Raw genomic sequence first — 23,889 nt, 5'->3', positions numbered from 1 at the left:
TGCTTTATTTCGTGAATGCTACGGGCTGGCTCTGAAGATCTGAACTGGCTCGATTCTGCCTCCCTACAGCAGCAGTCACGGTCTTAGAAGTTTGTGGCATCAAGACGGCGCACTACAGCGCTAATTAGGTTCCTCGGAGCGGCCACTGATACCTACCTACCTCCGCTATATAAAGCGTAGAAGACATTCAATTTTCGATATACTGAGAAGCGAATAGATGTCATTTGTGCAACTAATGCTTTAATCTGCAAAGTTCTCACCATCGACACTCTAAGCAGCAGGATTCATTTTGAAGTTACAAATTTTATAAGCTTTACTTTGTATATTGAAGTTTTTAACGCAAAATCCTTGTCGCAATAGGAATTAAAGCAATATATTTTGCATGCTCACTTCTACTTCGCAATTAAGTATGAGTTCGGACTCACAAAGACCATTATTGACATTATTTGCAATCTGCGTATTGAATAATTAGCTTATATCCTAGAATCCTTTTAATGCCGAATTTCCATATTCTTCTTCCATTCAAATGCCCGCTCTTCAATTTCCAACACAAAAGCCACCACCTAATATTCACCACTGCTTAGCATCAAACTAAACTACACAATGCCCACACTTGTCATTTCTTTATTTGTAAACAAACGACGTGAGGAAGCAATAAGCCCCAATGGGCGCGAACGAATTAGTGAGCTGTTAGCGCATTTCTAATTGAATTAACTCCAATTAAGGTGAATCGCTTACTCCACCTCACCCAAATGAGTACAATTGGCAAAGTTCTCGTGTACGGTTCACACGCAATTACCCAGGAAAGTTGATATCATCCGCGGATGGAGCGCTTTTGAGGTAACAGTCCCCGTGCAACCCCAAGCCCATATCAACAACAACTACAAAGATTTTTTTATTCAGATGTTCAATTGCTTCAGAATTATTTATGTTCATCGCGGCTTGTATCTTAAAATAACAACAGTCTCAATGTAAGTATGGAAGTGGATGTTTCTCGTCGGTCGGAACCATGGTCATCACACGATTCCTGCACAGGTAATTGTTCGATTTTATTCCAAATGGAGTTTTTATTCATTCCCGTGGTTTTATTGAATTATATTATTTCGGCAGCATGCCTAAGAGGATCGTTAAAGTGTGGCATTTGTAGAAAATCTAATTCGAATTTAGGTTCAAGTTGCCGGTGAAGGTCTGTGGCGCCTCAGTTGGCCGAGCTATTTTTACCTTTCTCAAGCATATAAAATGATACATGCAAGACCAGACGTTCGACCACTTACGTGGAGCAATAGACTTTGTTGCTAATTCCATTATTATCATTAAAGGCTGTTAGCCACTATCACTTTCAAGAGAAAATTCGCAGACTTGGAATCATAAAAATGTTCTTGATATCTATTTGGATGAGATTGTATCTTCGCGGAAACTGTTTTTAGTTTGCGATTATTGTCCTGAAAATTGTCTTTCGATTGTAATTTTTATGATTCCAAGTACTTACGCAGATAAGGAATCCGAACGAAACAAGATTGAATGCAATAAATTTCGCTTTCGTGTGGGATAAAAAAAGCGCTTTATGACTCCGGAAATAACCGTGAAATGTTTGCTCAGTGAAACATTTTCTTTTTCACTAAAAGAAGAGGCATACACTGCAAGACAATTTGAAATTGTGATTACACATGTGATATATCTTATCAAAATCAAATTGTATACTTTTAATGCCGAAAATTAAAGAAGCTCGTGCGGTTTCTAGGAAAATATTCTCTACGGGGAATTTAATTCAGGAATAACGTCAAATTATTTCGGTCATCTATTCACTCATCATGTGATTTTAGGAATAAAGATTTCAGGGGCTCCCCATACATACGAAGCGGGGTAGTATATAGTCATGTAGGGCATCAAATGAAAGCGTTCGATTAGTTAAACTGATATTATTTCTGAAAATGGGTGAAACATTAGGGAGTAAGCGCTCAAAATGTGTACCCCGAAAAATGTAACAAGTCTCTATTCATCAACGGCGCAACAACCGGTATCCGGTCTAGGCCTGCCTTAATAAGGAACTCCAGATAACCCGGTTTTACGCCGAGGTCCACAAATTCGATATCCCTAAAAGCTGTCTGGCGGCCTGACCTACGCCATCGCTCCATCTCAGGCAGGGTCTACCTCGTCTTCTTTTTCTACCATAGATATTACCCTTATAGACTTTTCGGGCTGGATCATCCTCATCCATACGTATTAAGTGACCCACAACCTGATGGTCATGGTATCGCTCATAGATTTCGTCGTTATGTAGGCTACGAAATCGTCCATCCTCATGTAGGGGGCCGAAAAACCTTCGGAGAATTCTTCTCTCGAACGCGGCTAAGAGTTCGTAATTTTTCTTGCTAAGAACCCAGCTCTCCGAGGAATACATGAGGACTGGCAAAATCATAGTCTTGTACAGTAAGAGCTTTGATCCTATGCTGACACGTTTCGAGCGAAACAGTTTTTGTAACCTGAAATAGGCTCTGTTGGCTGACAACAACTGTGCGCGGATTTCATCGTCGTAGCTGTTATCGATTGTGAGTTTCGAACCTAGACAGGAGAAATTGTCAACGGTCTCAAAATTGTATTCTCCTATCCTTATTCTTCCTGTTTGACCAGTGCGGTTTGATGTTGTTGGTTGGTTCGTCCTCGGTGCTGACGTTGCCACCATATACTTTGTCTTGCCTTCATTGATGTACAGTCCAAGATCTCGCGCCGCCTGCTCGATCTGGATGAAGGCAGTTTGTACGTCTTGGGTGGTTCTCCTCATGATGTCGATATCGTCAGTATAGGCCAGTAGTTGGGTGGACTTAAAGAGGGTCGTACCTCTTGCATTCACCTCAGCATCACGGATCGGTTTCTCAAGGGCCCGGACGCACGTTGTTGATGTTGAATGGTCTTGAGAGTGATCCTCCTCTTTTTATATGGCCTCGCACATTGATCAGGGTCAGTCTTATCAATTTCGTCGGAATACGGAATTTTCTCATGGCCGTGTACAGTTTTACCCTGGCTATGCTATCATAGGCAACTTTAAAGTCGATAAAAAGATGGTGCAACTGTTGTCCATATTCCAACAGCTTTTCCATCGCTTGTAGCAGAGAGAAAATCTGACCGTTGCTGATTTGCCTGACGTGAAACCTCTTTGGTATGGGCCAATGATGTTCTGAGCGTATGGGACTATCCGGCCTAGCTTGCGTTGCTTTCAAGTTGAAGCTTTCTTGCAGACGGTGTAGTTTCAGCTTAGCTAGTTTCCTCCTCGTCCTTGGAATATTGATTCCCGTAGAATTTTCTTTTTTGGAGCATGTTTTAGTTCCTTTCCGATCGATCGAACGAACTTCGGACATTTTTATTATTTGCGAATTAATAAAAATTTTCCAAAACGGTGGTACTTCACAAACGTAAACGGCCCAACCAAACAGCAGCCTTTTAATAAATAGCACGAACACCTAGTTCGGTTAGTTTTTATAAAAGGGGTACAACCCCCACCATGCAGGAAAGGTCCCGTCCTTTTCTCCCCTACTCAAGGAAAACGAGTGGCTGCCAGCGGATCAGCCGACAAGCAGAAAGTTCAAAACAGACGACGCGCGCTTGCAAACAATGACTGTAACGGCGCGATTTTTTTTTTTTGAATGCAGCGTTCGGAGTGCCCGCGTTTTGTTCAGGAAGAAATGAAGATTTTTTTGATCTTCTACACTGTATTACCCTCTTAAATAAGGTAATAATGACATATTACCATATTTTCGAAATTTACCCGACAAACTCCCTTAAGCTCATTCAAGGATAAACGATAATATTACAATTATGGAAAATTTGAAGGAAATCGAACTTCAAACTCTCGATAATTTGAGACTCAAGGGATCTAGCATTGTCCCGCGAATTTTCGATGGTAATGACAGCTGAAAAGAATCCATATCTTCTTTCCGTTCTGAAGGCATAGGTCCGTTGGGTATGGATAGATGATCTTGCCCCGTTTAATGTGATTACATTTGGAATATGTTCCTCTTCGTCATCTTCTTCATCCTCATCTTGACAGGTTGATCAAAACAATTCAGCTTCGCTTAGGGCATCGTAGACACCGATGTCATCGTCAACGTGAACAAAATCCTCAAAAGTTAACTCATCTCATCCTGAATCTGGCGGACTAAAATTCTTAATATCTCGCAACTTTAACCCGCACTGAAACGGTGTCTCTTTCTTCTTCTATCAAATGCAATCGCGAGGCTTTTAAATCGCCATCCATCGTATCAATCCATCGTTGTTCCGGCCGGCCTTTTGGTCGCTTACCAGCAACTTTAATGTTCAGACCAATCTTGACGAATAAATTCTCGCAATTTTTTCACGATCGGTGCAACTCCATATCGATCACCGATCACTTCGGATGTGAGGTTGCGTTAACTCGTGGATCAATTTCATAACGCAATTCTCCATTGGCTGATACCGTTGACCCGAAATATTTAAATTGCTCAGTTCTGGGCAGGTCACCGCCGCTGACAGTGATTGTGTCTGTTTCTTGGGGATCGGTCGTTAAAAATTCAGTTTTATTTAGATACAATCTGAGACCGTATTGCATTAGGCGATCATTCCATTTTTGGACAAGTTACTCACGATCATTTTTGCTACTAGATGCTAGGAAAACATCATCTGCATAAAGCAGTGTATATGACGCTGGACGTTGGATCTCCCGTGTAATGAGAACAAAGAGGAGAGGTGAGAGGCCGCTGCCTTGATGAACACCAACAGAGACACGAAGCTATTTTGATACACCCGCCAAACTTCGAACTTTACTTTTCGGATCGTGGTAGAGCAATTGGACCCAGGGCACGAGTTCTTCTGGCTCTAAGTGTTGTCGCAGACCATACCAGATGAGTTCGTGTGGCACACGGTCAAAAGCTTTCTTTAGATCCAGAAATGCAATGCAAAGAGGACGATGCTTCTCGCGGTGTTTCTCCATGAGTAACCGCGCAGCGTGTATTACGTCAATAGTTCCGCAGTTCTTGACAAATCCGGCTTGATTCACGGTTATTTCGTTAATTTGAACATTCTGCTGGACTCCCTTTCTTTTTCCATTTTGAAACTGTGGTACTTTCTTGCCAGTGAGATGGTGTTCTACCTTTTTGAATAACTCGATTAAAGAATTCACTGAGCCAGAGTGTTGGGTCACAGTTCTTCGCTTTCCAGAGCTCATATGCGATGTCCTCAGGTCCTGTGGCTTTCCCCGATTACATTCGTTTAATTGCTTCGTCGACTTCAGTTGCGCTGATAGGTGAAACCGTTCCAAATATCAGCAATGATTGTGGAAGTGGAGGATGAACAAATTCTTCAGTTGAGATCTGCTCGAAACATTCTCGCATCTGTCCGTCGCGGCTCAGCGTTCGATAAGCAAAGTACCGTTCTTGTCATTAAGGCAACAGAAGTGGTCGATATCCTGGGTGCGTTCGTTTCGGCTTTTGGCAAGTCGATACAGATCTCTCTCGCCAGTATCTTTGTACTGGACCGCTCGTGTGACAGCGACCGCTTTCTTTGCTTCCCGTTTGGCATTTTTATAAATTTGCCAATTGGCGAGCGTTTTATAGTCGAGAAACTTATAATAGAGGCGTTTCTTTTCGCAGACCTTCATTTTAACATCGTCATTCCAAAGCCGAATATCTCGGTTGATGTATCGCTTACCTGGCTTAGTGAGCCTGGCGGTTGCAAAGGCCGCTTTGTGAATGGTGTGTTAAACTTGGTTCCACGATTCTTCCACAATCGTAATGGTTGGTAATGTCGTAAGTGAGATCATTTCCTCTTTCTTCTCACGAAATCGCCACCATTTAATGCGCGTTCCTCGCGCTGTTTTATCGGTGGCTCGATTCACAGGACGGCAATCAACGGCCGATATTGAAATGCGATGGTCTCATAGGCTTTGCAATCAGTGATGGGAATAAATGTCGGCGTCTTATTAGAATATAGTCGATTTACGTTTTACTATTCCCGTTATAAAATGTAGGAAAATGAGACAATCGTTTGATGAACTATGTATTCATAAGTACAAGGTCATGGGTGTCCGTAAAATCGATTATACGCTCGTTACCCTCATTGCGCGCTTCAAACCCCTTTCCCCAATGGTATCTATCACCGTCTGCTTTTTTACCCACATGACCATTAAAGTACCCGACAATGATATAGTTATCAGCAGGCATGTTTCAAATCTTTGCATGAGAAGTTGTCAGAAGGCATCTTTCTCGGCATCAGGTCGACCTGTCTGTGGTGCGTACGCGGTTAAAAAGTGAATAGTGCAATCAGTTGATATAATGGTGAGTTTCATTAGCCGGTTATCAAATTACAACCATCATTAACAATTTTGGATTTCACGTGGATTTATCGCAATCTACGACATGTATGACGTCATGATCATATAAAGTGAACTCATATAAACGCCGGAGTTGGATATATCAAGGAATATTTTTGGCTATGCACGAATGGAAAAATGTGCATAGAAAATTTCTTACATAAGATGAACACAAAACCGTTATACCCGAACCGTCCAGCTTCCAGTATTCCAACTTATTGGTTGTTTTAGCCAAAAAAAAATGATGACGATTTTGAAATTTAATTTTTTAAAAGCTGCCAAAATTCATTTTTTTAACCGATATATGCTTTTAATTAAAACCGCGTTTATCTGTTTGTAGAGCATGGAAGGCGTGCTAAAGAGCATTTCAGGTAACCGCGAACGATGGCTCGTAGGTTCGTTGACGCACTATACCCCACCAAGGAGTGAATGGCAACCATATAATATGCTAAATCATTTCTGAGAAATCACAAATTAAAAACACTACTAATTGCGCTCTGTGCATGAAAGGTGCCTCTAAGATGTCCGAAAATGTTCTATGTTCTGACTCGTAACACGAAGCTTCATTTGCTGAAGATTCCATGCCACATAATTCTTAGCAATTCCACATTTGAATTTGACGGTTATTTGATTCCAGTTCCACTTGTAATTCTAGTCCTTCAGCAAAGTTTCAAGATACATATGGTTGCCATTTACCTCTTGGTGGGGTATCGCGCGTCAGTTACACCTACACGTCATCGTTCGTGCTGGCCTGAAATGCCCTTCAGCTCTCCCACGACTTCCCACATCTCCACTGCTCTGCACTAAGTGTCCTTAGGACGACCCACAAATCAGTCACTGTATGGCGTCGCGCGCAATTCCATAGTCGCCCTTCTTTAAGTGTGTTTCCTATCCACTGCCACTTCCGCCTTCAGATCACAGTGCGTTCGAGTGTCGGGCATGTGTGCCGACCAAGTATTATATTTACGAGAGTATCAGGCCAGGGTACTCCGATGATGCGACGCAGACAGGTGTTCACGAAAGCTTGGTGCTTTTGAGTAACACTAGCTTTTACTTTTCATGTGCTACTCCCATATTGCAACACAGAAAGAACACTAGCACAGAACAGTCTCAAACTGATCTTAGTGTTGAGATAACTGCATTTCCAGACTTTAGACCAAGTAGTGAAAGCGACACGCCTTTGATACTCTGCACATTAATGCAGATAGGGAGAGTGCGATGAACCGTCAGACTGAGAACTTTGGTTTTGGTGGTGTTTATCTTCAGTCTGACTCTATTTGCCTCTCTTTCCAAATCCATAGCCATTTGGTCAAGGACCATGATCGGCTGAGAACAAGCAGATGTCATCAGCGTAGTCGAGGTGGTTGAGGCAAAATGTCATAGTCCATTAAAATCCTCCAGGTCCTCCGGACAAGGCAGCATGAAGAATATGACCGACAACGGAGAAAATAATATCGGTAACAAGATGTAACCCTGGCGGACCCCGCTTTAGACTTAAATATCCTCTGAAATTCTACCTCGATGCAGCACGTGATATTTTACGCCATATCACTCTTCCAATAGCTATTAGTTTCTCCGGAACACTGGTGCTGCGAAAATCACGCCAAATATACTTCCCGCGACGTTGTCGGAAACTCCTCGAAATCGATGAAGAGCAAGTGAAACGAAGAGCTGAACTCTGCGCACTGTTCCAAAATGTTTCGTAGAGTCTTGATATTGTCAATGCAGAAGGATCCGGATTGGAAACTAGCCTGCTCTCTGTCGATTCAGTTTTCAAGGTTTTCTTTGATGTGTTCCAGGATTATTTAGCTCCCATTGTCATATTCAAAACAGGTGCCTTTCTTTGGAATCTTAACGATCATTCCCTTCTTCAACTCTCTCGATAACATCCTTCGCAGGACCATCGAAAAGTTTGCAATCACATGTAAGTTCCTTCGTAATGTGGTATACACTTCTGAAATCATTGCGTTTTGCGGCATCTTTCACTTCCACAACCAGCGCAATGAGAAATTTTCTTCTATCAGGGCGCATACTACATTGAACTTCCCGGGTTTTTGCACGGTATTGGAGTTCAATCGCTATACGCCTGCCATCACTCGCAGTAGTCAATAAAGTATCCAATCCCTTCCGCTCATCAATCCGTTTCCACGATTCCACAGTCAGCCAGCTTTTGTGACGCCCTTTCAGGACATGGCCCATCACCTCCGGGGCACCCGAAAAAAGAGCATTTTTGATGGCGGCCCAATGCTCATCGGTTTGATCAAGCGGATTACTCAGGGTATGTGCCGTCCGATCAGGAAGATTAGCTCTCCCACGGTCTAATGACAGTTGGATCATACAAGTGATCCATGCTGAACTGAGGGGTGTCGAGAAGTGGCAAACGCACCACGCAAGCGAACGTAAGCAACCATAAAATGGTGGTCCCTTCGACGCTGATGTTAGCCCCTCTCTTGTTGCACACATCCAGAAGGCAAATCCTAAATCTACTGCTGAATACACAAGAAACACAACAATAAAAACAGAAAACCTTTCATATTTGAAGCGTCAAGCTCTCGAATATGTACATATGTAACTCGATGCAGCACAACTAGATCAGGTCGTAGTGAGGTAAAAGTCACCTTTCCCCCCTTCAATCCGGAACTTTGTCTAGGATATTCTATCTAAATTCACTACATAATTGAAAACAATCTCTCACATTGTTGTAGGAATTTAGTGTAAATCACGCGCCAAGGGAAAATATTAGGCCACATAGTATAATATTTGTAACGTTCTAATTGTAACTATAATTAGTACAAACTTTCCACACAAAACATTATTGATAACAGATAACAGTATATTAATGATTCGAATTCTTCTCTTGGAAACGAACCATTCGTATCATCAACTGAATTGAACCAGTTGCAACCTGGTGTTCACCAAACATCTGTGGTGCGAAATGATAATGTAAATGAAGTCAAGAAATCATCTCTAAATATTAAATGTTCTCACTGTCCACCAGCTGAGACAAAAATGTAATCTTCAATTCATTGAACGTTGTCAAGAAAAAAAGTATCAGTTGATTATCAATTTAAAGGGACAAGAATTTTGATTACAATCTACTACCAGACTATCTTTCCAAAAGCTGCTTCCCAAATGTATATTATGCAAAGCCCACAGTCGATTTTTAACAGTCTTTGGTGGATTTTCGCATATCGTATCGAGAATCTATTTCTAGATTTTCTAATACAAATCCAAACGTTATCTAGATTGATCATTTTACAATCCCGAGGGTGACAACGTCTTAGTCAGATCCATATAATGAATGAAGCAAGATAGCGGATAAATTTTGCGCTACAAAATTTATTCATTTACTGAAAAGGAACATAACCGCGCCAATGGAAAAATCTCTTTAAATTTTCGAAAATTTCTCGCTGGTTTTCTTTTATTTAGAAAAAGCACCCATCTCATCATCTGAACCAAACTAGTTGCAACCTGGTGTATACCAATATTTAATGTTGTAAAATTGTGGTCGTAATCGGCTCGGAAGATTTTTCTGGCCTTAATAGTGATTCTTATTCAGTAGAGCTCCATGAACGTATCAATACTAAGTGAAAGTGAGGTTGTTAGTTCTTAAGAAACTTTCCATATTTAGCCACTAAAAAAAGTTGAATTTTCACACGGTGAAGATAAATGACTATTCAAAATGAACACAATCAAAAAAGTGATAATTAGCTGTAAGGGATTTTGTGCGCGATTGTGTTCCACAAGGTTACTATAAAAACTGTTTATTTTTCTATAATTATCTTCACATATAGAAGCTAATAGATTTTTCCCAAATGATAAATGTTCTTTTGCTTCTTCCAGAACGCTGGTTAGGTTATTAATTACTGTGACGATTGTTTTAATAGCTTGGAATGAACTTTTCGTATATGAACTGCATAAACTATTTTGGAAATCCATCGAGTGTAATTCAGGTGAGGTGTTAATTTCAAAATATGTCTACTTTATTGAAAACCCCATTTCTGTGTTAAGGAAACTGCACCCGAATACTACTCGTAGCAGATCCTCAACTTCTCGGAGAAAATTTTGATAAGTCCATCTACAAATGGATTGAGACTGCTGATTCGGATCGGTAAGTGTTAAACAAGTAAAAGTAATAGTCATTGCAAAGATAAGAAATATAAACAGAATTTCTTTATGTGAACAACCACACGTTTATCAACACTGATAAAAGTAATTTGTGGATAATCAGCACTTTTACCGATGAGGAAGTAATTCTTCCCTGAAAGTGAAAATTTCCAAATATAAATGAGTAACTAACAATGCTTTGTTGATGAAATGGTTTTCAGGGTTCCTCTAGCTAATTTTAGTTGCAACTATTTTCAGAAATCTTATTTGTGTGAAACAAAACATTATTAAAATCTAATCAATGTCTGTCTGTCTGTCACAACCAATTGACTCAAAACAGAAAGAATTATTATTTATCACGAAATTTGATGTGAACTTGTAGTCTGTTAATCTGTAATGATAATAGAGGAAATAGGAGATCAGGTCGATCATCCTGAGTGGCCGATAACGACCTAGAGGGCAGAGCTATCCCAAAAATCTAAACAAATTGGCTAAATTGACCGTGAGGGTCCGCCCACAAAGATTGAAGGTCTATCAAAGTGCTCGGTCGACACGTTCTTGCACGCCTCTGTGCTAGCCAGGCTCGGAAATGTGAGGGGGGGGGGGGGGGATCCTTTGAGCGCTTTGACACTAATTAGGATTTCGCGACGGCCTATCGAATGAAAAACAGAACGAGAACTAAATTGGAAAATAGAAAAGAGAAAAAAAACCGGCTCGACCGCGCGCGTGGAGCCGTAAGTCTCCGGACCCGAGTGCCGCGATCAAGGAGGGGAAGATCCACGACGGATCACCGTCTCAATTGCTGTCTCTTCCGCCTCAGATCTTGTATGAGGCGCGGCCTCTGAGGTTCCCACCCTTCCTCGACATCCTCAGGCCAGTTATTCACTTTGAGGATGTCCCTTTTAGAAATTCCGCGTGGAAGGATCAACCCAACCCACAGGATCTCTCCTCGCCGCCTCACGCCACCGTCAGTCGTCACGGCATGTTGGCAGGTCAAGCTCAGCTGAGCTCCATTGACCTGGAGGTAGCGTGGAAGGAAGGCGATAAAGGTCGCGAGACCCGTGATCTCGTTGACATATCGTTATTAAAATTTAAAAAAAATAAAATAAAATTGGAAACGACCAAAAGGAAGTCCAATAAAAAAAAAGAAGCAAAATTCAAAGGCGAAAAGAAGGGATAAATTGGAAAAAGAAACGAAATATATATAAACAGGATTAAAAAAAAAAATCAAATCAAGCGAAAAGAAGAAATGAAAAGAAGAAAAAAAAAAATAAGGCAAGGGAAAGGAAATTAAAAGAAATTAAATCTAATAATGTAAATCGAACCAATTAATCATACATTCGCGATAAAAAAAAAGAAAAATTAATTACGAGGACTCCTCTCTCTCCAAATTGTCACTCCATATTCAACTCCCGCAGAACTTCCGGATGACCAAAAAGCCATCCCAACCTCATAAATTTTTTTTCATCTGTGTGCAGAAAACTTCCACACACAGTGTTTTTCCAAGAAGAGACAACAATCGAGCTGCTCCCCGTCGCAGAATATTAGATAAAAAGAACAAGCAAAAAAAAAAAGGATCGCGAGAATTCAATCTTCCTCGTCTGGAGTTAGAGATCAAAGTGAAGATGAATCATTGAGGACGGAACGGTACAGCATATAGCCGAATACCTCCGTATTCCATCAAGGATCCATCTCACCCGTCACTTCATCCCTACGAAGAAGAAAGAATATTTAATTTTCTTCAAATCTGAAACGAAGAGATAGCCATTTCACATAAAGGTAGGGAAGGACACTCCTCAGAAGCTCGGACGGCAATACCTTTCAGCTTATAGCCGCAAAGGCCCGTAGATCCAGAGGCTTCTGGAAGGCAATCACCTACGAGATGTCTCAAGACAAAAACAACAAACGACTAGCTCTTATGGTATTCTACCAAGGATAGGGCAGGAAACTCTACGTTACAAGGTGGGAAAGGAAACTGAGGCTTAGGAACACTTGCTTCCGGGGAAAAGGCGTGAAACCTAAAACTAGAAATCTGAAGGCAAGTCTACGTGGAGCCTAGCCGGGAACAATATTAAGAATCTATTGATTCTCTATCCGACACCATCAAACGAAGTTGTGAGCCGGAATAGGCTATCTTCCACTTGATTCAGGAAATTTGTAAATAATAATAAATTAGGCTTGAATCCAGGAAATGTTGTGCCCCACGTTGGGCGCCATTTGTAATGTTATTAGTGGAAATAGGAGATCAGGTCGATCATCCTGAGTGGCCTGAGGATGTCGAGAAAGGGTGGGACCCTCAGAGGCCGCGCCTCATACAAGATCTGAGGCGGAAGAGACACCAATTGAGACGGTGATCCGTCGTGGATCTTCCCCTCCTTGATCGCGGCACTCGGGTCCGGAGACTTACGGCTCCACGCGCGCGGTCGAGCCGGTTTTTTTTTATTTCCAACTTTAGTTCGCGTTCTGTTTGTCCTTCGATAGGCCGTCGCGAAATCCGTCGTAATGTCAAATTTAGAATCCGGTGCGGACCCACGAATCGGAAAAGGCACGTTGTTTTGAGTAATGAAGCGTGAGGGATCAAAGCGCTCAAAGGACCCCCCCCCCCCACATTCCCGAGCCTGGCTAGCACAGAGGCGTGCAAGAACGTGTCGACCGAGCACTTTGATGGAGCTTCAATCTTTGTGGGCGGACCTTCACGGTCAATTTAGCCAATTTGTCTAGATTTTTGGGATAGCTCTGCCCTCTAGGTCGTTATCGGCCACTCAGGATGATCGACCTGATCTCCTATTCCACTAATAACATTACAAATCCCTTTATATATAGCAAGTGGGGCCGGTTTCGGTTGAGTTTAAAGGGAGTGCAAAATGTTTTTCCACTGAATATGACCATCACTCCCACTTGAAGCGAATCCAACCATTATTAACAAAGCTAAAGATGATCAAAGTTTGCTATTTCACGAGTCTTAGAATGACGTGTATGATATCATCATCATACAAAGTGAACTCATATGAGCGGCGGGTCGTAAGTTTTTTTTTTAGTTATTTGTATCTCAGTATCAATTACTTAAGACCAACCTAATATATTCCAAAAGCGCCTTCCCTCCACTCCTCTTTATTCTGGTTATAGACACTGCCACATGAGACATCCAACGCCCAGCGCCCTATACACTGCTTCATGTAGATGCTGTTTTCCTGGCGTCTCTCAAACAACTTATCCAAAAATATATGATCACCTCATGTCACACGGTTGCATATTGAATATGAATAAAAATGAATTTTTAACAACCGATCCCCATGAAACAAGCACTATCATTGTCAATTGCAGTGACCTACCCAGAACCGTGCAATTTAAATATTTCGGATCAATACTATCAGCCAATGGAGAACTGCGCTATGAAATTGCTTCACGCATTGGCGCCACTTGGCGTTCCACAACTGGATGATGATTAGATGCTTTGGCCATAAATATTAGACACCATATATTTTAGGATGAAGGCAAGTCTCCCGGCCTAAAAACGGGCCTCGGACTGAATGGATAACACAACGACAAAAGAATAACGATTTGCTCATTTTCTCATGGAACGTCCGCTCCCTGTACAGAGATGCAAATACCAAGCAGCTAGCCGATACCCTGTTGCAATATAGGGCTGATGTAACAGCGTTACAGGGGATGCGTTGGACAGGAACCGGTTTCCTGGAGAAGAGTCGCTACACCATGTATTATAGCGGCCATCCAGTAAACCATGTGCTCGAAGTAGGTTTCTTAGTCAGCCAAAAAATGAAACCTGCTGTTATTGGCTTTGAAAACATAAGCGAACGGCTGTCCACTCTGCGCTTGCGAGGCAAATTTAGAAATATAAGCCTCATTAACGTTCACGCCCCTACAAAGGAGACTGCAGAGTCGGAGAAGGATACCTTCTACGAGGCAGTAAAACGAACGCTCGAAGCCTGTCCCAGATATGATATCAAAATCATACTTGGGGATTTTAACAGCCAAGTACGCACGGAGCCCGTATTCAGGCGATACGTTGGCTCTCATAGCTTACATCAAAATACAAATGATAACGGACTGCGGATTATTCAATTAGCAGTTTCACACGAAATAGTTGTTGGAAGTATCTGGTTTACCCGGAAAGCGGTCCACAAATATACGTGGTCCTCTCCAGACGGGACCACTTTCAACCAAATTGACCACGTGTTGATCAAACGCCGCCACCTCTCAGCCTTGATGAATGTCAGAACACATAGGGGGGCCAATATAGACTCGGATCACAATCTCATTGGCATAGCGGTCCGGGCTCGAATTACAACGCCACCTACAAACCGCTCTGACAATCAGGTGAGAGTTAACACGTTAACAAGCCATCCACAACACAGCCTTCCGCAACATCTATAAGAAGGAAATGGATGCCACAATAACCGCAGTCAACAGAGATCCTGGAAATGGAGCATCAACAACTGATCTTCACAATCACCTGAAGACCGTTATCATAAATATGGCCACAAACATACTTGGCCCCAGCCCCAAAAAGAGTCGGAACGACTGGTTTGACGATGAATGCAAGCTAGCAACGGAACGGAAGGATGCTGCATACCGAGTAATGTTGAATTCTCAAAGGACGCGGACACGCGCGAAGACTTATCACGAACTCCGGCGAGCGGAGAAGCGACTTCACAGACGGAAAAAGCCTGGGAAAACCAACAGGTGTAGGAACTCGAAAATTACAAGGAGCAACCGCACCAGGCGCGGAAGTTTTACCAACAAAGTCAGCAGGATGAAGCCTTACACACCTCGATGTTGATCCTGACGAGACAAAGAGGGAAATCTGATTTCCGACAGAATGGGCATATTAGAGCGATGGGTTGAGTACTTTGATCAACAGCTGAACAACCAGAACATCGGCGAGTTGGAGGTCCCGCCAACTGAAGACGGCGGACAAATACTGCCACCACCAAGTATAGAAGAAACAGTTCGTGCAATTCATCGGCTTAAAAATCAGGAGCCGATGGAATTACAACCGAATTGGTAAAATATAGAGGCGACCAATTACAGCAAGTGGTTCATCAACTTGTGCTCAAGTTGTGGGACAGCGAATCAATGCCTGACGACTGGCAAAGAGACATTATCTATCTCCTACATAAAAAATAAGATGTCACGTAGTGCAGCAATTATAGAGGTATCACATTGCTGAGTACCATCTATAAAATATTGTCCGCTATCTTGCTAGGTCGTTTAGGCCCATACGCTCAGAACATCAGGTGTCCAGGCCACAAAATACTCTCCAATAATAGTATATTACCATATTTTTGAGAAATTGAGTAAATTCCCCTTAAGTTTATCCCAGAGTTATAAAAATTGGTAGTAGTATAAACTATAATATGAAGCATATTATCCCCAAATTTGATCAAAATCATACTATTACTAACAAAGTTACAGTAGCTCAATGTTGACTCTCCCCTGTAAATTTACTGCAACTAAATATCAATATCACATTAAAGTGGGTAGTCAGACATGTTAAATGCAAATACATAACGGGCTACGTATAAATGTAATAGTTCTACACTCAAATATACTCACAGAAGAAGCAAACAAAACCTTTCATACCTGAAGCGCCCAGCTTCCGGTTTCCCGACTTGTTTCAAAAAATGTCCTCATTCCTATATTATCATTGCATATTAAATGCTAAAATTTAAAAGATCTGTTAGACATTATATTCCATATTTCTGCAGGTACGTAAGAATGACATACAAGCGAGCCTTGAAATTTGCGAAACCCGATATAGTATGCTTTCTGGGAGATTTACTAGATGAAGGAAGTGTTGCAACTAATGACCAATTTAAAAATTATGTGGATAGGTTCAATTCAATTTTCCACATCGATGACAATATAAAGGTATATCAAATGTTATATGAAATCAATGTAATGAAGGAAATAATAAATGATTCCTGCCCTTTCAGTTTGTTCACATTCCTGGCGACAACGACATCGGTGGTGAGAATGGCGAATATATATCAAATTCAAACATTCGTCGCTTCGAAATCGAATTCATGAACAACGATATTTTTGATTATCAAGATCGAATACGTTTTTTTAAGATAAATCGCATGTTGTTGGATATTTCGAATCCACAAGTTGAAACAAACAAGGATCGCTTACGTATTGCCGTTTCGCATATGCCCATACTTTGGGCTGGCGGCCCAGTATTGCGTAATGTGTTAAAAGACATCGATCCGCATGTTATATTTTCCGCCCATTGGCATGATTCTCGAATTTACATTTATCCGTCATCTAGTCCAGGTTCTAGTCACTTCTATGAGAGGCGTGTTGAATATTTTGCGTTAGATTCATTTAAATCGCGTCAAGAATATTTAGAAATTGCTGTACCAACATCTTCTTATCGAATGGGAAAACTAAGGATCGGATATGGATTTGCTGTTATAGGTAAGTTTGTAGATCACGTATAAAGTTTATTTTCTTAAGTCTTATACAGGGTGCGTACGGTATTTGAGGACAACTTGAGAGTAAAACTAATTAGCTTTTAGTTTGAACATGAATGAATGAAACTTGACAAATTTTTTACACAATATGTCGATAAACTCATTCAATAAAATTTCCATTAGCTGCAATAACCTCCTCGATCCGGGTCCGGAAACGATGGCATGCTCGAATCAAATGCTCCTTGTTCATATTGACCATAACGGTATTAATTGTAGCCTTCAGAGAAGAAATTGTGTTATGAGGATGTTTGCTGGTTTCACGCTCAACTGCGGTGGGGAGCTAGGCGGCCATAAGTTCGGTGTTATGTGGTCAGCCATCCAATCTTGTGTCGCCATCGCTTTGCGTGAAGAAGCAGAGTCTTGCTGACATATATTGGCTGCTACCGCGAACACTATCAATCCAGGGTTTCACTACTGTCTCTAGAACCTCGATGTATGCAGCAAAATTCACTCAAAGTCCTTGAGCGAAGAAATGAGGTGGCATGACATGTCCTTTGTTGCTCACAACACTCAAAACCATAAGTAGCTGGAAACTTCGTGTGCATGACAACAGGAACCTCTGTACGATCGTAACAGAGCCATCTGTCATTTCTGCGGTTGGCCTTTGAAGAGATTTTGAAGGGTCCTTGTCAATAATCATTTGCACTTTTTGAATAAATTCTGCAGATCGGACAGTGTCAGAACGTCGCACATGTTTTTTGCGTTTTGCAACAGATTCTGTATCGCCTTTATATAATGTAAGGCATCCTTAGGCTATACGTATCCTTATTTTTTTTTCTCCCTGTTCCATTTGATTTTCATTTTTCAGAGCTATCGCACCTTAGCTGACATCTGCGGTACAACTATTTCCTAGTGAATCTTCGGAATTTCACAATCACGCCGGATGGATTTGTTCCCCTTCTCCCGTAAAATTACTGTGCCTCAATAGTCAATAGTATAAGGCTAATTTGCCCAATGACGCACAACGCCTTACCCGACATGATTCTAAGTGCACTGCATTCTGAAACCGATAAGAAGATATGCTGAACTGACCGCGAACAGCCTACGATTGCATCTCGATCATTTGATTTTAGACATTGTCATGTCAAATATCCTTGGAATCTCAATCTAACATTGATTACGTCACGAGGTACTTAGTCATGAATTTCTAGATATCCTCGTTGTCTTCAACCTCAACAGTATTTGTAAAGTTGGTGGTAAACACTCCCTCAGCCAGATGCAATTTGACCGTTCGAGACGATAATTTTATAGTATGAATGGTTTCACTTGGGTAAAGCTCTTAGTTCTCGGTGTGCTCTGATCATTGTTGTATCTTCTGAAACGCCGGAATTGACCATTCCGTCAAACATTGCATTCCGTCAAAGCAACACCAATACAGAATTTTAAGGAACTTCTGCCATCACAATGATCTCCTTGGGCCCCTTATCACCCTATCGTTGCAGGGGATTCTCCGAGAGATAACTAAACGCAATTTAATGTCTACTATCTCCCCTTAGCATCACATGCCGAAGGCCATCACGTCTCGTGCTAGAAATTGTAGCACCAACTCAACAATTGTCGGACGAATGAGGGTTGCCTATTATATTATCGTTGCCATCGTGTCTTAATGACAGAGTAAGTTTAACTTTTGTCTTTTTCACTGGTTTATGACCAGAAACATTAAAAGTACTAGTTGTTGCCCCAATACATCAAATATCCCGTCCTGAGGTTCATCTTTCTCATTCTGCGGAAAACTGGGAATTATTATTTTCAAGAAGAGCAACGAATAAGTCACTTGATGCTCTTTTTGCTCACGCACCTTTGTAGGCAGCGCCCCACCGATTTGTGTTCCTCCTCCCTATGGTCCGATTAAGATTACCTCAGTAGTCCTAATGTTCTTGATCAAGCTCCTGGTGATCCAACTTCTTTCTGTCCTTTGGAAAGAGTTTCCGCTCAGAAACAATGCGACTTTAACTTCACAATTTTCCGATTCGTCACTAAATCAATTTCTGGCTAAGGAGGGAACGAAAAGTTGGGATTTGTTTTCCACACCTAGACTCCGCGTGAAGGCAATCTGTCGTCATTCGGGACATCACCTTCTTGCAAAGTCAACAGGAATACATTCTTTTCAAAACTCTCCACAAATCAACTAGGTACCCTGTCTCTCTTATTTGAGGAACGCCTTCCGTTGTCAATTTTTCCGCCGCCGATGTTGAAGTGTAGTGCTCAGTCCAGTTCCCAATCAAGAAGACATTGATGTAGATTAGATTAATAATTGAGCCTTAGCCCTTCCCCTAGAATTGCCAACAATTTGTTTTAATCGCAAATTTCGTTGTATCTATTATGTAATTTTTGCAGTAAATTTAATCGCCGTTGACTGCCGCTTTGAGCACCATGGTTTCCTTAAAAACCTATTTTCCACATAATCATATGGCGACATAACCTAATTTATCTCTCCAGAGTATTCACACAACCTCTTCTTTCGTATTATTTTTTCCTTTATTTTTCATTTTCAGTGAGACTACTTCAGTTTCTTTATACTGCACAGTATTAAGTATGGCGAAAAGTTGCGGAAGTGCGGAGAAACTTGTCTTAACCGCTGATGTGGTCGAGTTCGAGGCATCTAAAGCATCTCTTTAGATCTCTTTTATAACAACGGTCTGTATCCCTCGGTAGGCCTTCTATGGCTTACTCGAGGTTCAAATTGTCCTTCGCAGATGACGAGAATATCATCCTGCAAACTGCCCTGTTCTAGGTCCTTGTATACGGATACGTTTAATTTCTGCCTTCCAGTTCTCACCACTACTTTACAGCGAAAGCTGTCTTTTTCACTGAACTTATTTATGTAGTTCTAGCATCAAGTCTAACATTTGACCTAGTCCATTTGAACTCTATAAAGAATTTTGGTAAATGATAGGTTCAAAATGTTCAAGATTCTACTGTCGTCATACTAATAGACTCGACTTAGTTTGTCTATAGGGAAAACGATCGTCCTTTTTAATCAGCGCTATTGTACCATGATGCAGGCATACCATTGAAAAAGAACGTGAATGTCGGAATGTCAAAACCACCACTGTGTGTGTAATTGTGCTAAGCAATCACAATTATCATTTCAACAGCGAACACTGAAGGCACAATGTTAGAGCTTGTACTGTAGCCTGCAGAGTCTTGGCCAGTGGTAGTGAAGCATATCCGACCATCATTAATGTAACAATGCATTATCACGCACACGTGTGGTAAGTGTACAAAAATAAATTACTATAATGCGAGAAATTGACCTCAACAACTGGTTAACCATTCATAAAATGAATGAATGAAATTTTAAGAAGGATAATTCAACTGTTGAAGAAAACTAAAAAGAAACTAAAAGCAAATTCAAGTCCACTCAACTATTGGCCTACGCTGACGATATGACATTATGGGAAGAATAACCCGAGATGTGCGGTCTACCTTCATCCAGATCGAGCAGGCAGTGCGAGATCTTGGGCTGCACATCAGTGAAGGCAAGACTAAAGTATATGGTGGCAACGTCAGCACCAAAAACCGACCAACCAACAACATCAAACTGCATTGGTCAAACGTGGAGAATAAAGATAGGAGACTACAATTTTGAGACCGTTGATAATTTCTCCTATCTAGGGTCGAAAATTACGACCGATGACAGCTACGATGATGAAATCCGCGCACGGTTGTTGGCAGCCAACAGAGCCTTTTTCAGCTTACAAAAACTGTTTCGCTCGAAACGTTTCATCATAGGGTCGAAACTGTTACTGTACAAGACTATGATCTTGTCAGTCCTCATGTATTCCTCGGAAACTTGGGTTCTTAGCAACAAAAATTGCTAACTCTTGGCCGCGTTCAAGAGAAGAATCCTCCGAAGAACTTTTGGTCCCCTACATGAGGATGGACGATTCCATAGCCTACACAATGACGAAATCTATGAGCGATACCATGACCGTTCGGTTGTGGATAAAATCCGGCTCAATAGGTTACGGTGGGCGGGTCACTTAATCCGTATGGATGAGGATGATCCAGCCCGGAAAGTCTATGAGGGCAATATCTATGGTAGAAAAAGAAGATGAGGCAGACTCTGCCTAAAATGGAGCGATGGCGTAGGCCAGGACGCCAGACAGCTTTTGGGGATATTGAATTGGTGGACCTCGGCGCAAAACCGGGATGTCTGGAGTTCCTTATTAAGACAGGCCTAGATCGGATAGCGGTTGTTGCGCCGTTGAGGATGATGATGATGAAATTCGCTTCTCCGCTCGCCGGAGTTCGTGGTAAGTCTCCGCACGTGCCCGCGTTCTTTGAGAATGCAACATTACTCGGTATGCAGCATTCTTCCGTTTCGTTGCTACTTTGTATTCATTGCCGAACCAGCCGTTCCGACCTTCTTGCGGCTGGGGCCAAGTATGTTTGTGGCCGTATCAATGATAACGCATCTGTTAGCTGTGGTTATTGCGGCATCCATTTTCTCCTTTTAGGTGTTACGGAGGCATCTCTGTGTTGTGAATGGGTTCAGTATTCGATCCCACCTGATTATCAGAGGGAATTGTAGTTGGTGTTGTGATTCGAGCCCGGAGCACTATGCCAACGAGATAGTGATCCGAGTCTATATTGGCCCCCCTATATGTTCTGACATTCATCAGGTGAAAGGTGGCGGCGTTTAATCAGCACGTGGTCAATTTGGTTGAAAGTGATCCCGTCTGGGGAGGCCGACTTATGTTTGTGGACTGCTTTCCGCGCAAACCAGGTACCTACTTGACTGTTGAAATCTTCAAGTATGATTTTGATATCATACTTGGAACAGGGACAGGGGAATTTATATCATCCCAAATATTGGTTCATATTGGTAATTTTATAAAAATCTGGAGCTAAATTACATAGATAATAAAAAAGTCGATTCTGGAAATCTCCTAGTGTTTCCCCCTTAATATACATATACTGCATTTTGAAAATATTTATTTCAAAAATATATCTTTACAGATAATGGCAACGTTCTGCGCTATACAGTTCTTTGGACTCTGAGCCGCTTCATATTTCTGGCATTGTACTTAATTTGGATTGTTATTGCGATCATCATAATAGTCATTTTGAACGTAAGGCGAAGATGCATCTCAAAAATATTGAAACGAACTCACTACAACAGAATCTCAGCACCTGATTTTTGATATTGTATTTATTTCCTTTAATAGCTTTAAGTATATATGCTCTTGCAAACTACTTTTTATAGAAAAGGTTAAGACCACGTAACTTTTCAATGGTTTTTAATGGAAACTAAAAGTAAACAAAATGTTTGCTATTACCCGTTGAAGGAGCAGATCGAAAAACATTTAGATATTCTTTTAATTTTTTTTTTTTCTTATTCTAATTTACAAATTCACTTTGGAAAATCGCTATCAAACACATTTAAAACAGTAACAACTTTATCATTTAATATTCAGTAGCTTTGCATCTTTTTTGCTAAACTTAGAAGTGCTTTAAGTCTTACTCTTTTAATCATACTTTAGGCTTTGATCCAATCGCGAAAAATTCTGGTGATATATATCGCGGTATATCTTGCCGGCCAAATAACTAGGGAACAAGTGCGCTAACTTGAAGCCTTAACATTATTTGGCGAAAACCATCAATTTCTCTAGACGTAGATGTGTTCTATCAGCAAATCAATGTTTATTTTTGCCGTAACGAAAAGAATTATTATAGCTACGCAACTGCTACAGGTACAACTTTGAAAAATTACGTGGTTTCAAGTTTTCTCGACAAAGTGTATATCATTTAAGATTAATTTCAAAATCAAGTATTTAATTAATGATATTACGTCCATTTGCTTAAAAAACCCTTTATGTTCTCGTTGAATTCTGTATGGAAAGGTATGACAGTATTACAACTAGAATCAAAGTGAAAAGACGCTCAATGGAAACGTGATTTCCCACAGCAATATGGTAACTAGTAGCAACTACAGATATGTTCTGAATGCGTATAGAAAATTTAAGTTCACCAGTATGTCAAACCTACCCGGAGTTTTGGAAAGTTATACTCCGTATTTTACCCATACAAAGAAAATTAAACTATATGATAGCCATACAAAGATTTCATAGTGATATTGAAAAGATGACTCCAATTGTCAGGGTTTTAGAAGACAATTTACAACATTTGTTATTATATCGAAAATCTCAAGGGATATTGCAGTATATTTATACTTATTATCTAGTAAACCTTGTATTAAACTTAAGTAGAATTTGCAAGCAATAGGATGATGGTTTGTGTAATGATCGAGTTTTGTATTTATCGTATTCTGTGTCGGTTTTTTACTAATCATGGAATGTATATTATATAATATTTGAGAGTAATATAATATATTTAAAAACAATCAGTATTAATGACAGTAATTTTTTCGTCTTTTTTCCAAGCGTCGAAATTTAGTTATGTGCTGAGTCAGAAGTTGATTACTTAATTCTATTCGATGCCTGAAAGAAGAGAGAAAGAACCCAATCAGCAGTTCAAGATATCTTTGAAATTCTTTTGAAGAGTTTTACCTAATGACGTTTGACTTTAGTTGGAGCTACTCAGATTATTATAGATGTGGTCGTCTTCATTCATCCACAAAGTTCTCAGCTTGGAAGTAAATGGGGCATGAATAGCAGGCTCTGTGGACGTGAGACATATAACATCAAGTAAAATGGTTGTCGTGGTTCGAAAACACAACGCAACAGGGGACAAAGTTTCCATTAAAAATAGATAAATCTACTTTGGCAAGGGAACGATTAATTTCTATATTTTATTGGAGGAAAATGGACCATTCAACGTGCGAAAAGTGTGCTTCGAGTACAGTACGCTTAAAGAAATCTATTTTACATCACCCACCTAAGCAGGTTTCACACCTTTCGGAACCATATGTGATATAGGATTGAAATATAAAAACGAATATCCTCATTGAATGATCGAATAATGTTGATAAATTTTACA

The 23,889-nt window shown here is 40.8% G+C and overlaps 1 protein-coding gene across 2 annotated transcripts; it reads left to right on the top strand.

The window, feature by feature from the left end:
* Positions 1-629: 629 nt before the first annotated feature.
* LOC119655367 (metallophosphoesterase 1 homolog) lies at positions 630-23,312 on the top strand. Of its 2 annotated transcripts, XM_038061229.1 has the most exons (7): positions 630-840; positions 904-1,035; positions 10,184-10,293; positions 10,352-10,451; positions 16,177-16,339; positions 16,405-16,888; positions 21,910-23,312. In XM_038061229.1, the coding sequence occupies exons 2-7, from the start codon at positions 1,010-1,012 to the stop codon at positions 22,092-22,094; spliced, it is 1,068 nt and encodes a 355-aa protein (XP_037917157.1). In that variant the 5' UTR covers positions 630-840; positions 904-1,009; the 3' UTR covers positions 22,095-23,312. The 2 variants fall into 2 exon arrangements, with proteins under 2 accessions (XP_037917157.1, XP_037917156.1); XM_038061228.1 differs by lacking the exons at positions 630-840; positions 904-1,035 and adding an exon at positions 9,695-10,087.
* The last annotated feature ends 577 nt before the right edge of the window (positions 23,313-23,889 follow it).

Source organism: Hermetia illucens, chromosome 4 (assembly GCF_905115235.1).
Source record: "Hermetia illucens chromosome 4, iHerIll2.2.curated.20191125, whole genome shotgun sequence".
Classification (NCBI taxonomy): domain Eukaryota; kingdom Metazoa; phylum Arthropoda; class Insecta; order Diptera; family Stratiomyidae; genus Hermetia; species Hermetia illucens.
This window is presented reverse-complemented; position numbering and strand designations above follow the sequence as displayed.

Excerpts from the sequence above, each read along its gene's own strand:
- LOC119655367 (XM_038061228.1), top strand. The coding sequence starts at position 10,023 with ATGAACACAATCAAAAAAGTGATAATTAGCTGTAAGGGATTTTGTGCG. Across the intron at positions 10,452-16,176 it reads GAGACTGCTGATTCGGATCG|GTACGTAAGAATGACATACA; the intron begins GTAAGTGTTAAA and ends ATATTTCTGCAG. Across the intron at positions 16,340-16,404 it reads ACATCGATGACAATATAAAG|TTTGTTCACATTCCTGGCGA; the intron begins GTATATCAAATG and ends CTGCCCTTTCAG.